Raw genomic sequence first — 15,378 nt, forward strand, 5'->3', positions numbered from 1 at the left:
TTCTTATCCTTCCAGGAACGTGGCAGTGAGGAGATCACCATCGTGAACCCGACGCAGTTCCCAGACAAATGGCTGGTGTCAGAATATTTGGAGCCCATGGTTCTCGGAACCATTCTCTCTCCTGATATTTACACTGGCAAGATTATGACACTTTGCTTGGTAAGAACTATTTAGAAAATGCTTGGTAAAGAAATGTGAACTGAATTTATTCTTTCTGCACTTTGTGTATGGATCGGAGCAACATTATGTCACTGTTTTAACAGGTTTTCAAATGGTTGTACCACTTTTTGGATGAAAAGTAGAGCCCGACTGATATGGACATTTTGGCTATAACTAATACCGTTATTTGGCGAGGAAGCCTAAACCAATATGATCTCTGAATTTATTTTTTTTGCTTTGTCTACAAGAATCTAAATAAACAACCACTTTTAAATCTGTTTTAACACGTGAAGTCTTGAAACAGTTTTCCTAACATGCGTGCACATTTTCTGTCCTCCACTATTCACCATGAATTTATCAAGCATGTTAGAAAAATATAAATGAAAAAGAAACATCCTTTCCTGTTCATTGTTTAAACAGTCAGTCACGTATGGTGAAGGTCTAACTGATAATGATTGCAGTGGCATTTATTTTTTCTTTGTACAAAACTAAAGATTTCAGACACACGATGCATTTCTTTGAGGATGACAATGATAACGTTACTAACACTGATATATTTTACCGCTACGTTAGATTTATTGTTCTGGATAAAATTTTACAAGGCAATAGCTTATTCCATTCAGTTCAATTCAAAAATACTTTATTAATCCCAGAGGGAAATTAAATGTTGTTGTACGGGCCACCAGTATGTAGATGAACAGATGCTGAGATATATTCATCAATTAAAACGGATTCTTCATTTTTCTGGACTGAATAAAACGTGCATTGAATTTAATGAAATGTAAACGTGAGACGTCATTTATCTTTGACCCATCAAAATGAATGTGGTCATTTATTTTACAGAATCAAAGTTTAACATCAAACATTTACATTAATTTGGCAGAATATGAGAATAACAACATAATCAATCAGCTTTACAACCAGGAAAACCATACGGCCATGATTTTCCGTTGCTTCACCACAGACATTAATGAAAACTGTACAATTATGATCAATTATCCACACGGCGGTGGATAAGCACTTTACACAGACATTTCTAAAAACATCTGGATTAATTTCTACTTGATAGAAGAATTTTTAAAGATGGAAAATGAAGTTTAAAGGGAGTAAAAGATGGTGTGTGAGGGGGAGTGTTGACCAGAACCGACACTCTCCATTCGAACCCAGCTTTTCCTCGGTACGCTTGGTAGTAACTTGACTTATTACCTCTCTGAAGATGAATCAGCAGATACGAAGTCCAGTTAACGCTACCTGTCCAGCGTCTCCATAGGATGGCTGTGACTCGTCCGAAGTAGTGACGAGATTCCGTCCGACACAAGCTCACCTCAGCAAGTGGACTTCACATGAGTGGAGTCCTTCAGAAGTTCCACTCAGAGGTGGAAGATGTTATAATCCAAACTCGGAGGAGCCTTATCATGGCTGGACTTCTGTTCTCCCAAACAACTTCACAGAACTGCGAACATCTCAGAACTGCTCCGCGCTTCTCAGACTGGAGAACCAGGAAGTACCGGCATTTTAAAGAGCTCTATTCCCGGTCCATTTGGGAGTCCCTGATTGGTCAATATCAACCAGACAGGGGTGTGGTTTGTGACGTAAGAGGTTACTAGAAGTCAGAAAACAGCAAGAATTGTTATGGAACAGATTAAACTGTTCTCAGAGACAGAGAGAAGTTTTGTTTTGGCGAGTTTGGAGAAACAGGTGCCAACTTCTCTGTTGACGTCTGAGAGGATGTAAACAAGACAGTTGTTCCAACACATGTCTGCTTCGACTCCTGACCTTGGAAAACGCACACTTGCTCATTCAAAGACAGAAATCAGAAAATGCATAAAAATCTGTAACAGGCCTTAACATGAATTCTACTTTGCATAAGCAACTAAAAAATCATTGTTACTGTTTTACAGTTAATAAAATTGATTAGTTCACTGTAACATCTAAAATGTTTGAACTAAAACACTTTGATTATCAAACATTTGTAAAACAGGAATGATAATAGAAAAGAGAGTGTTCTTTCACTTGAATTTTCAAGAAAGATAGTCTCAGGATGGGTGAACCTGTATTTCTGGATTCAAATCAATGAAATGACAGTTTCTGTCCCACAAGGTTCTTAAGGTCAAGGGTTTTGACCTTAGGCTTAGTTTTGACATCAGGCCTAGTCCACTACACTCATCATCCTGGTTTCATTAAAGAGTTGTTATAGGTGCTGATGACTGTGGGCAGGAAGGATGTCTTGTAGCGTCTGTCCTACAACAGATCTGAAGAAGCCTCTGACTGAAGACACTGTTGTTGTATGACAGTCTGATGAAGAGGATGCTGAGGGTTGTCTATAATGTTCTTCATTTGATGAAGAATCCTTCTTTGTACAATCATCTCCAAAGGTTCTAGAGGAGTCCCCAGAACTGAGCCAGCCTTCTTTATGAGCTTGTTGATCTTTTTTAAGTCACTTGCTCTGGTGCTGCTCCCCCAGCAGATGATGGCAGAAGAGATAGCGCTCTCTACAACAGACTTATATAAGATATGCAGCATCTTGCTGCAAACGTTGAAGGACTTCAGCTTCCTCAAGAAGTACAGTCTGCTCTGTCCCTTCTTGTAGACGCTTCACTGTTGCATCTCCAGTCCAGTCTGTTGTCCAGGTGAACCCATCCATCCATTATCTTTACCCGCTTATTCCATTTTGGGTCACGGGGGTCGCTGGTGCCCATGTCCAGCAATCACTGTGCGAGGGGCGGGGTACACCCTGGACGGGTCTCCAGTCCATCACAGGGACACATAGAGACAAACGAGACAAACAACCATTCACTCTCTCACTCACACCTAGGGACAATTTAGAGTTACCAATCAGCCTAACATGCATGTTTCTGGTCTGTGGGAGGAAACCGGAGCACCCGGAGAAAACCCACACATGCACGGAGAGAACATGCAAACTCCACCCAGAAAGGCCCCTGGACCGGGGTTTGAACCAAGGACCTGTTCGCTGAGAGGCAGCAGCTCTACCAGTTGTGCCACCGTGCTGCCCAGGTGAACCCCAAGGTATTTATACTTCTCCACCACCTCCACTTCTTCTCCCATGATGGAAATAGGGTTGGATCTGTTCCTGATTCTCCTGAAATCTACAATCATCTCCTTTGTTTTGCTCACATTCAAGATGAGATGATTGTTTCCACATCATGCCACAAAGCAGTCCACCAGTTCCCTGTACTCAGCTTCTTGTCCATCTCTGATCCACCCGACTACTGCAGAGTCATCTGAATATTTCTGCAGATGACAGGAGTCTGTTTTGTACTGGAAATCTGAGGTGTACAGAGTGAAAAGGAATGGTGAGAACACAGTACCCTGTGGTGCTCCTGAGCTACTGACCACCTGGTCAGACTCACAACCCTTCAGTCTCACAAACTGTGGTCTGTCCGTCAGGTAGTCTTTGATCCAGGCGATTGTTGAGGCCTCCACCTGAGTCTTCTGGAGTTTCTGACAAAGCAGATCAGGCTGGATTGTGTTAAATGTACTGGAGAAATCAAAGAACACGACTCTCACAGTGCTGTCTGCCTTTTCTAGATGACAGTGAGTTTGCTGAAGCAGGTGTATGATGGCATCTTCAACTCCAAGTCCACGCTGATAAGCAAACTGCAGTGGGTCCTGATATGTGCTTGTTTGTTTAGTCAGGTGGGTCAGCAGAAGTCTCTCTAGGACCTTCATGATGTGGGATGTCAGGGCAACAGGTCTATAGTCATTGAGGACTGATGGGTGAGGTTTCTTTGGTACTTGAACAAGGCAGGATGTTTTCCACAACACTGGAACCTTCTCCTGGGTCAGGCTAAGGTTGAAGAGGTGCTGCAGAACCCCACAGAGCTGCTCTGCACAAACCTTCAGGACTCTGGGACTGACACCATATGGACCTGCAGCCTTATTCTGGTTCAGTCTCTCCAGCTGCTTCCTCACCTGACTTCTGGAGACGCAGAGGGGGGAGGCAAAGGAGGTATCAGCATCTTCTGATTTGGTTGAAGACCAATATGTAAAAGAAGGGTCCATGACTGAGGTGGTAGATACAATATTTGAGGTGACAGGATAGCCTTGGGTCAAAGGAGGTTGGTATGTATGTTTGGTTGTGGGCAAGAGAGGAGGATGCTGAGCTTGTTCCTGAACTGAACCTACTGAAGAACGTGTTCAGTTCATTGGCTCTGTCCAGGCTTCCATCCTTCTGATCCTTCTTCTGCTTGAAGCCTGTGATCTGTTTCATCCCTGACCACACCTCTCTGATATTGTTCTGCTGGAGCTTGCTCTCCAGCTTCTTCTTGTACACCTCCTTGCTGTTTCTTATCTTGACTTTTGGTTGCTTCTGTGTGCTCCTCAATAATTCCCTGTCTCCCTCCCTATTATGCTAGGTTGTCTAAAAATTAGCTTGCAGCACGCAGCTAATGACAAGCTGTTAGGATTTGCTAGGAAGGAGCGAACCCAGAGTGCAGAACAGGGACTCAACTCGGCAGAATATAAAAATAGGAATTTAATGGTAAAATAAAGATACAAAATAACAAGCTGACGGGGCAGCACAACTTACATGAAACAGGAAGAAGGCACGGGGAACTCAGGGAACTAGGAAGACTCAGGGGGAACACAGGAGACCCAACGAGTACGACGCGACAATGAACAAGACTGAACAGACGGCTTATATACAGGGACAAGACGAGACATGATTACAAACAGCTGGGACGAGACAAGGGTGGCACTAATGGAACTAACGAGGGAGCACGAGGGAACACAGACACAAACCGGGCCACAAAAAGGTACCATCCTTACACAAGCGGGTTGGAGGATCAAAGAGAATTTATTATTGTTGTTTAGTTTTAGTTTTTTTTTTTACAGATCAGTTACAATAAACTTACCATACTCTGTTCAGCAAATACGCTACACACAGGAGTTAATTTGAGCTGGATCCTGCCAGAACAAGATCTAGGAACTCTTATTTTCACAGGCTGTGTTCCAGCAATTGTTTGCTCAAATCTAGCAACTCCAATCTCTGCCCCTAAAAGTCCAAAGTCATTGCACATTTTTATTCTGATTATTTATAAAAAATACAGAGAGGAGACGTTGCCCTTAGCCCAGCGGACACAGTCTGTGGAGTGGATATTCCAGCCGCAGCACGCGCAGTGCACCAGCTCGCTCACAAGGAGCGTGTGAGCGAAGTGGTACACATATCTTTTCTCCTTTCTTTTCCTCCTCAGCAGCGCTGCGCACTGAAAAAACACCCCCTCTCCCCTCCTCTCAGACACCCCCCCCCCCCCGATCACTTAAGGAGGGTGGAGGGGCTGCAGCTCACATGAAGCTGCTGAAGTGATCCATTCAACAGAAACGATCATTTATTCAGCAGAATAAATAAATGCTCTGCAGACAGTGCACATTATGCACAGCGTTTCCAGACAGCTCTACAGAACGTGTGCACAACTGCTGATGTGTCTAAACTCCTGCATACATTTCAGACATAATGAATAAAAAAAGCTTACTGTAAAAATAAATTAAAAATACAACGAGAGAAATGTTTGATGTTTATTCACATTAATTCAATTCATTTCATTTACATAGCGCCAAATCACAACAAAGTTGTCTCAGGGCACTTTACAGGAACATTCACATACATAGAAAAGCCAACATTACATCACGCTTCAAAACAACGTCGCTTATTTGTCAAAATAACAGCGATCCAAATGTTGAAAAGACAGTCCAATTTACTTTCATCGACAACCGAGAATTGAAGCCTTCAGGTGCTTCAAACGGTGCCACGAGACTGGAGCAGGAGCGGAGAAGAGTTCAGCTCAGAACCATGAAGTGAGGGGAGGGAGGAGGGGGGTCAGGACACCTGAGAATCGGAGCTGCTTTATTCACACACGACCTGCAGTTGTTCTCTAAAATTATAATTTAATCAAGTGTTTACAAATGTAGGTAAATGCTGATGTATAACAACCCGTTAAAAATACACCAGAATGCAGGAAATGGCATCTCTGTTATTCAAAACTTTCTGTGGGAGAGAAAAGTACTGGTGCCAAAATGGAAACCATATCAATATTACACCAAATACTACTTTCACTTTATGCAAAAACAACAACAGAACAAAAAAGTATTTCAGTATAAGCAGTTTAGATTTTTTTTTCTTTTTCGGCTGCTCCCTTGTCAGGGGTCACCACAGCGAACTGTCGTAAGAAGACGTGGCAATTATTTTTACTCCGGTTGCCCTTCCTGACGTAACCACAGGCACCGAGCTACCTCAGCCCTCTGTGTGGAGCAGAGAACTGCTATGTAGGGCTCCCGGGGGATGAGATGGTGGGGCTTAAGGGCTTTGCTCAAGGGCCCAGAGTGAGGCAAATGAGCGTGGAGGCAGGTGTGGGTGCTTCAGTGAAAAACTGGTCATGACCCACATCAAAACAGCCATCAACATCAAGGAGGACCCTCACCAGTACGCATACTGTGAGAACCGATCAACAGAGGATTCCATCTCCTCTGTGGTCCACAATGCTCTCATACACCTGGAGCAGAAGGACTCCTACAGCCGTATGCTCTTTGTGGACTTCACGTCTGTCTTCAACACCATGATCCCCCAAACCCTGATGGACAAACTACTCACACTAGGACTAAGCCCCTCCATTTGCAACTAGGTCCTAGACTTCCTAGTGAGGATTCACAACTTCTCCTCCTCCATCTTAACCCTCAGTACTGGCTCTCCTCAGGGATGTGTGTTGAGCCCCCTCCTGTTCACTCTGGTCATGTATGATTGTGCAGCTACCCATCCAGGCCGTCATATTGTAAAGTTTGCAGATGATACAGCGGTGGTGGGATGCATCACAAACAATGATGAGTCCAGCTACAGGCAAGAGGTGGAACACCTGGAGAGCTGGTGCAAAGAGAATAACCTTCACATCAATGTGAAGAAGACAAAGGAGATGGTCATGAACTTCAGAAGTCAAGTCAAGTCATATTTATTTATAGAGCACAATTTAAAACAGATAGACTGTTATCAAAGTGCTTAACACTAAGGGTAACACTGAGAAATAAAAAGCAGTAAGAATATACCTTAAAAATTAAAACAACAGCATTAAAATGAAGACATGGAACAAGATATACTAAATCACCTCACACAGTATGAAACGCCAGAGAGAACAGATGTGTTTTTAGCAGGGATTTGAACACAGGAAGGGAGGTGGCATGCCTAATGTTGGGGGGTAGGTTGTTCCACAGTTTGGGACCCATGACTGAAACGCCCGATCTCCTCGGAGCTTCAGTCGTGTTTTTGGAACAACCAAAAGCAGCTGATCGGATGATCTCAGAGCCCGAGAGGGAACATATGGTTCCAGTAGCTCAGAGAGGTAGATGGGTGCGAGGCCATTTAGGCACTTATAGGTCAGGAGGAGAATTTTGAAATCAATCCTAGTTCTCACAGGAAACCAGTGTAGGGAGGACAGAACTGGTGTGATGTGCTCATACCTCGGTGTACCGGTTAAGAGCCGAGCTGCAGCATTCTGGACGAGCTGTAGCCGTGAGATGGAGGCCTGGCTGACCCCAGCATACAGTGAATTACAATAGTCCAGGCGGGTTGTGATGAATGCATGGACTAGTGTCTCAAGGTCGGGTCTAGACAGCACTAGCTTGAGCTTAGGTACCTGTCGCAGTTGGAAGAAGCTTCTGTAGAACTGAACTGATCTGTTTGTCGAACTTAAAATCCGAGTCAAAAACCAATCCAAGGTTTTTAACAGAGTGCTTCAGATAAGGCTGAAGGGAGTCCAGGTTCACAGGATAAGAGGCGGCAGCTGAGCTAGGGCTAAAGACAATGACTTCAGTCTTCTGGTCGTTAAAACTTAGAAAATTTGAAGCCATCCATGTCTTAATGTCGTCCAGCCATTTGAGGAGAGGGTGGACGGAACAAGCACTGGCTGGTTTCAGTGGCAGGTAGATCTGACAGTCATTGGAGTAGCAATGGAATGGAATACCATGTTTTCTTAGGATCGACCCCAGCGGAAGCAGATAGAGTGAAAATAGAAGGTGTCCGAGAATCGAGCCCTGCGGGACACCGCAGGAAAGAGGCATTGAAGTGGATAGATTTTTCCCACCTTCACACAAAAACTCCTGTCAGAGAGGTATGAGCGGAACCAGTCTAATGCAGCACCTGTAATCCCAACCCAGTGTTCAAGCCGAGAGATGAGGATACTGTGGTCAACAGTATCGAAAGCGGCAGTAAGATTGAGGAGTACAAGAGCCACAAAATGGACAGAATCATTTGCTGTTAAAATGTCATTACAAACCCTAACCAAAGCTGTTTCGGTGCTGTGGAGCTGCTTGAAACCAGACTGAAAGACCTCAAAGATTTTGTTCTCAGTTAAAAACTGATTTAACTGAGTAAAAACTACTTTTTCCAGGATTTTGGACAGAAAGGGGAGTTTTGAGATTGGCCTGTAATTTGAGCAGGCTGAAGGGTCAAGACCAGGTTTCTTAATTAACGGTGTGACTACTGCATGTTTGAAGGCCTCTGGGACCACGCTTGTAGCAATACTACTGTTTAGTATAGTTAGAACTGCAGGCCCAATCGCTGGTAGAACCTGTTTGAACAATGCTGCTGGGATGGGGTCTAATGGTGATCCTGATGGCTTTATGTGACCAGCAACTTTGTTTAACAATGGGAGTGTGATTGGTTTGAATTGCCTGAAAGTAGCAGAACACGAAACAAAAGCTGATGGGTCGACTAAGGAGCGGGGGATGGAGGCCCTGATCAACTCCACTTTGTTAACAAAGAATTTAGTGAAGTCATTGCAGGTGTCAACAGAGGCCTTCATACATGAATACGAAGGGACATTTAGAATGGAATTTACTGTTGTGAATAGGGCGCAGGGGTTGTGTCTATTTGAGTTGATGAGTTGGGAGAAATTTTTTTTTTTTTCAGATTTGACAGTGTTCTGGTAATTTTTTTAACAGGTTTTGAGCAAAATGAAAGAAACCTGGAGATGGTCTTTTTTCCACCTGCGCTCAGCTCTCCTGCACAGGCGTCTCGCTGCCCTGGTGGTCTCATTCATCCATGGGTACTGGGCTCTCCTTGGTTTCCTGACTTTTAGTGGGGCCACCAGATCCAAGATCTTAGTGCAGGTCACATTGCGGTTACTAAGCAGCTCCTGAGCACCGACACAGGCAGAGGTTTCAGGTGTTGTAGCAGCAGTGGTAATAAAGGCAGAGGAAAAACGAGCAGCAGTTGAAGGGTTAAATATATGACAGGTCCTGGGTGGAGCGGGAGATTTCGAAACACGAGCAAGAGGTATTACAAATGAGATTGGTTTGTGATCAGACATGACAGCATCCCCAATTTCCAGATTTAACACAGAGACACCACAAGACAGAACAATATCAAGAGTGTGACCCTGATGGTGTGTGGGGCCGACAACATTTTGCACCAGGTTTAAAGAGTGGATCAGATTTAAAAAGTCCTGAACCAAAGGCTTTTCAGGGCAACAGACGTGCACATTGAAGTCCCCTAGAATCAGCACACGGTCGTATTTTAACAGTATTGCAGTGAGAAAGACAGACAGTTCACTGATGAAGCCTGTGGAGGATTTGGGCGGTCGATAAAGCACCGCAATCAACATGGGTTTGGAGAGGCCCAGTTCAAAATGCAGCAGTTCAAAGGTCTGAAAAGATGGTGTCTGTAACAGTCTGCATTTCCAGATTTTCTTAAAAACAGCCAACACTCCTCCACCTCTTCCAGATGACCTCGGGCAATTAAGAAAAGTACAATCAGCAGGTACCAGTTCAGAAAAAACACTTGACTCACCCAGAGGAAGCAAAGTCTTCGTCAGAAACATTAAATCCAGATTATTTGTGCAGAAAAAGTCGTTAATGATGAAGGTTTTGTTTGTTAAAGACCTCACATTGAGGAGAGCAAACCTTGTTGGGTCAGCAGCTGAGGGAGAAGTTGAGGGGGGGCGCAGATCAGCGGTTTACGTCGGGTCCTCGCCTCCTCCGGCCGGAGAAAGTGCAGCCGGGACGAACAGCCGGAATCCAGGAGCCGCCAGACACAGCAGGGTCGTTGGTACGATCAGATGGGGCAGCAGATGGTACAGCTGTTGGACCCGGGTTGGTTACGGTTTGCTGGATACGGTTGGAAACACCGCAGCTGGGGGTGCGCTCGCTGCACGCCTCGACCCGATGTTCTGCAGCAGGCAGGACTCCGCGAAGCATCCAGGTGGAGAAACCTCATTCCGGTGGACAGCTGTAGCTGAGGAACGAGCGAGGCTAGCTTTGAGCCTCACGAGGCGGCCAGCACGTCTCCCACGGCGACGAGAGCGATGTTTTCGTGCAGGCACGAATGCCGCGCGCTGGAGATACCCAGGTATGTTCCCAAGCAGTGGAGGTGGGGGCCCAGAACCCCGATCAAAATGTTCATAGGAGGCGAGATAAGTGGTGGAAAATTGTAGATTGAGCAGTTGCTGGCGATCATACACCAGTAGTGAGCTGATTTTATTGAAGAAAAATTATAAAAATAGCAAAAAAAGAAACAGAGTGGACAGAGGTGAACGGCAAGCCACCAGCTCGGGCGCCATCTTGGAAGTGAAAGGAAAGGAGTGAAAGTGGAAGGAACAAACACACCTACACCCCACTGAAGATAAGAGGATCTGCAGTGGAAGTGGTCTCCAACTACAAGTATTTAGGTGTGCACCTGAATGACAATCTCAGTTGGGGCAACGACACCACCAGGCTGATCAAGAAAGCTCATCAGAGACTCTACTTCCTCAGGCGGCTGAGACGAGCTGGTCTGGAAGCTCAGTCCTCACCTCCTTCTACAGGTGTGCAGTGGAGAGCATCCTGTGCTCCAGCATCAACGTATGGCATGGAGGCTGCACAGCTGCAGAAAGAAAAGCTTTGCAGAGAGTGGTGAAGGCTGCACAGAAGATGTTGGAGTCAGTCTCCCCACCATCCCAGACATCTACACCTCCAGATGCAGGAAGAGGGCCACCTGCATCATGAAGGACCCCACTCACCCAGCACACACACTTTTTGCCCCGCTCCTTTCAGGAAGGAGATTGAGGAGCATTAAGTGTAGAACCACTAGACTGAGGAACAGCTTCTACCCTGAGGCTGTTAGACTCATGAATCTAACAGAAGAATCACTGTGAAAAATCACATCATGTTACTGCTGATCTGTTTCATGTTGCTGCTGATCTGTTTCATGTTGCTGTCTTCAGTCGTGTTCATCTGCTCACTCAGACTCGTTTGTGCTGTTGTTGGTGTATTGTGTTTGTTTTTATGCTATTGGTGCTTAGCGTATTTTTTGCTAATGTTTTTCTTAGTTCATATCTTACATCTTATCACTGTTTTTCTTATTACATTTTATTGTTGGATGTAACTGGGACCCTGTGTACATAATCTCTAATAAAGAATATCTGTATCTTCACCAATCTGCTGGTGAAGATTCTCAGTCATCCAGGACATGATGAATTCAAAAAACGTTCAATACAAAAACAACTGGACTTTATTTGTAACAGAAGACGTTTTGCTCCTCATCCGAGGAGCTTTCTCAATTCAAAGAGCAGAGAGTGAGAGATTCAGGTTATAAGGCTGAGTGAGATAAGACACACACACACATATGTAGATTGGCAATTCACACCTAAACAACATTAACAGTAAGAGTCTTTTGTTCCTCTAATTCACAGACGAGGCCCCTCTGTTCCCATCAGGTGTGAAAACCGGCTGGGAATCTGTTTTAAAGTTGTATTATAGGTTTTTGAAAGTGGAAATCTGAGGCCTCCTCCTCTGTTAAGAGACGGCTTTTCTCTTTTTACATAAATTGCTTCCTTCACCCCCCTCTCAAACCATCTGTGTTCTCGGTCCAAAATGTGCACATTTTGGTCCTCAAAAGAGTGTCCCTTCTCTGTGAGGTGGAGGTGAACAGCTGAATCTTGTCCAGAGGAGGTGGCTCTCCTGTGTTGAGCCATGCGTCTGTGAAGAGGCTGTTTAGTTTCTCCAATGTAGAGGTCTGGACAGTCCTCGCTGCACTGGACCACATACACTACACCACTCTGTTTGTGTATGGGTGTCTTGTCCTTAGGGTGGACCAGCCTCTGTCTGAGAGTCCTGCTGGGTTTGAAATGTACTGGGATCTTGTGTTTGTTGAAGATTCCTCTGAATTTCTCTGATACTCCAGCAACACAAGGGATGACAATAATTTTCCGTCTGTTGTTCTCCTTTTTCATTTTATTGGTGTGTTTTGTAGATTTCCTTGCTGACTTGACAAAAGCCCAGTTAGGATATCCACATGTTTGAAGAGCTTCTTGAATGTGTTTCTGTTCCTTTTCCTTACCTTCTGTCTTCGTGGGGACGCATTCGGCCCGATGTTGTAAAGTTCTGATGATAGAGAGTTTGTGTTCCAGTGGATGGACTGAAATCAAGACCGAATTTTTGACTACTGGATCTGAAGGGTTCAGTGAGATGGAGGTTCTTTACAAAACTTCGGACTAAAGTTCGTTAAACTTTGATATAGTATAGAGATTATTGCGATAGCTCTAAAAGATGGAGTAGTTTATTGTGAAAAAATAATAAAAAATGGTATTTTTAATCAGTTAAATAAGGTGGTTGATTTGTTTCCTCTAATGAACACGAATGGTCAGAAAGTTAAAGGACAATATAAGGGTTCATAAAGAAGAATATACCCGGTATGAGAAATGTATTTCCCCAAGTATTCACCTTTATGTCTGCATGTGACATCAAAGATCACTAGGTGGTGTCGTTCCTCAGGTCTGATGAACTTCATCCACTTCATGTTCTCCTGCTGTGTTTATAATTATGAATTATGTATTCAGGGCAGCTGTGGCTGAGTGGCTAGAGCAGTTGCCTCCAATGGGAGAGTTGGGGGTTTGATTCCTCCGTCAGTCACATGTTGGAAGTGTCCCTGAGCAAGACACTGAACCTTCCTTCCTTAGATAGATAACTTTACTAACTGGTATTTATAATGTATGTGAATGATTTTGTTCAGTGCCCTGAGATAATGTCTGTTGTGACTTAGTGCTATAGAAATAAACTGAACTGAATTGAATTGAGCCCCTCATAGCCTCTGATGTGTGTCCCATCAGTGTATGAATGTGATCTAAAGCACTGATGAGTCTACAGATTCAGATTAGCTTTGTAGAAATGTAGTAGAGTGCTATTTGGAGGTAAATGAGGACACAGATTGTGTTGTAAAGCACTTTGAGTATCTTGACTAGATAGAAAGACGCTATATAAGTACAGTCCATTTACCATTTATAAATCAGTTTATTAAAGTGACAGATATTTCAACAGATTATTTGTGAAACGCACACCAGACTAACTGTTTGTCTCCTTTTAGAATCGTAGGGCAGTCCAGAAGAACATGGTGTACATTGATGACCAGCGTGTCATGATGAAATTCCTCTTTCCTCTGAATGAAATCGTTGTGGATTTCTATGATCTCCTCAAATCACTGTCATCCGGATATGCCAGGTAAAACTCTGCTATTGTCAAGGTTTATATTATTCTCTTGTTCACATCTTTAAGATGTGAGGACGTGTTTGGGGTATTTGAGATCCATTGGTTTGTTGCATATTTCTACATAAATAACTTCAGATTTTCCTGAATAATAAAAAAAAAAAAAATGAAGCTTGTTACACTAAATTATACAAATAATTTTTTATCATTTGTTTATTGTGAAAAATATCCATTACAGTAAAAAGGTTTGTAAGCTCAATCAGTCCCTTGCTACTTCGCGGTTCGTTATTCGCGGACTCGCTCTATCGTGGTTTTTCAAAATAACATTGGACATGACACACAATTGGCTGATTGATGGATGAGTCACACAATTGGCATGGAATCTTTATTTAAATAAATTATTTTAAATTATTTAGCACCTGCTGCACTTCTGTGCAGCCCACACTGCAGGAGAAACATCCTCCTCCTTCCTCCTCTGTGATGTCTGTTCTGCTGTGGAGAAGTGGGTGTGGCCAAGAACGCACAGTGGAACTGTGGCTGAGAGGAGACAGGGACATGAAATCATGACATTTTGTGCTCTTTTAGAGCGTTTACAGTTTAAAAACATTGTTTAGAATATTGCAAGAGTGTGGGAAGGGTTTAAAACACGTTTCTATCTATCTAGGTATCTGTCTGTCTGTCTATATCTATCAAACTATCTATATATACTTTATATATATATATCTATATATACAGGTCCTTCTCAAAAAATTAGCAAATTGTGATAAAGGTCATTAGTTTCCATAATGTAATGATAAAAATGAAACTTTCATATATTTCAGATTCATTGCACACCAACTGAAATATTTCAGGTCTTTAATTGTTTTAATACTGATGATTATGGCATACAGCTCATGAAAATCCAAAATGTCTGTCCCAAAAAATTAGCATATTTCATCCCACCAATGAAAGACAAGTGTTTTTAATACAAAAAACACCAACCTTCAAATAATCATGTTCAGTTATGCACTCAATACTTGGTCAGGAATCCTTTTGCATGAATGACTGCTTCAATGCGGCGTGGCATGGAGGCAATCAGCCTGTGGCACTGCTGAGGTGTTATGGAGGCCCAGGATGCTTCGATAGCGGCCTTAAGCTCATCCAGAGTGTTGGGTCTTGCGTCTCTCAACTTTCTCTTCACAATATCCCACAGGTTCTCTATGGGGTTCAGGTCAGGAGAGTTGGCAGGCCAATTGAGCACAGTAATACCATGGTCAGTAAACCATTTACCAGTGGTTTTGGCACTGTGAGCAGGTGCCAGGTCGTGCTGAAAAATTAAATCTCCATCTCCATAAAGCTTTTCAGCAGATGGAAGCATGAAGTGCTCCAAAATCTCCTGATAGCTAGCTGCATTGACCTTGCCCTTGATAAAACACAGTGGACCAACACCAGCAGCTGACATGACACCCCAGACCATCACTGACTGTGGGTGCTTCACACTGGACTTCTGGCATTTTGGCATTTCCTTCTCCCCAGTCTTCCTCCAGACTCTGGCACCTTGATTTCCGAATGACATGCAAAATTAGCTTTCATCCGAAAAAAGTACTTTGGACCACTGAGCAACAGTCCAGTGCTGCTTCTCTGTAGCCCAGGTCAGGCGCTTCTGCCGCTGTTTCTGGTTCAAAAGTGGCTTGACCTGGGGAATGCAGCACCTGTAGCCCATTTCCTGCACACGCCTGTGCACGGTGGCTCTGGATGTTTCTACTCCAGACTCAGTCC

At 43.8% G+C, this 15,378-nt stretch overlaps 1 protein-coding gene across 1 annotated transcript in view; it reads left to right on the top strand.

Annotated features, from left to right (window-relative positions):
- The window catches only part of guf1 (GTP binding elongation factor GUF1), a 147,485-nt gene that overhangs the window by 107,766 nt on the left and 24,341 nt on the right, over positions 1-15,378 (top strand). The window contains exons 12-13 of the mRNA XM_037675438.1: positions 16-159; positions 13,502-13,635. Of these exons, the coding sequence (XP_037531366.1) occupies positions 16-159; positions 13,502-13,635 (278 nt within the window). The remainder of the gene's footprint in view (positions 1-15; positions 160-13,501; positions 13,636-15,378) is intronic.

The sequence above is a fragment of the Nematolebias whitei genome, chromosome 4 (assembly GCF_014905685.2).
Source record: "Nematolebias whitei isolate Nwh7 chromosome 4, NemWhi1, whole genome shotgun sequence".
Taxonomy (NCBI): Eukaryota; Metazoa; Chordata; class Actinopteri; order Cyprinodontiformes; family Rivulidae; genus Nematolebias; species Nematolebias whitei.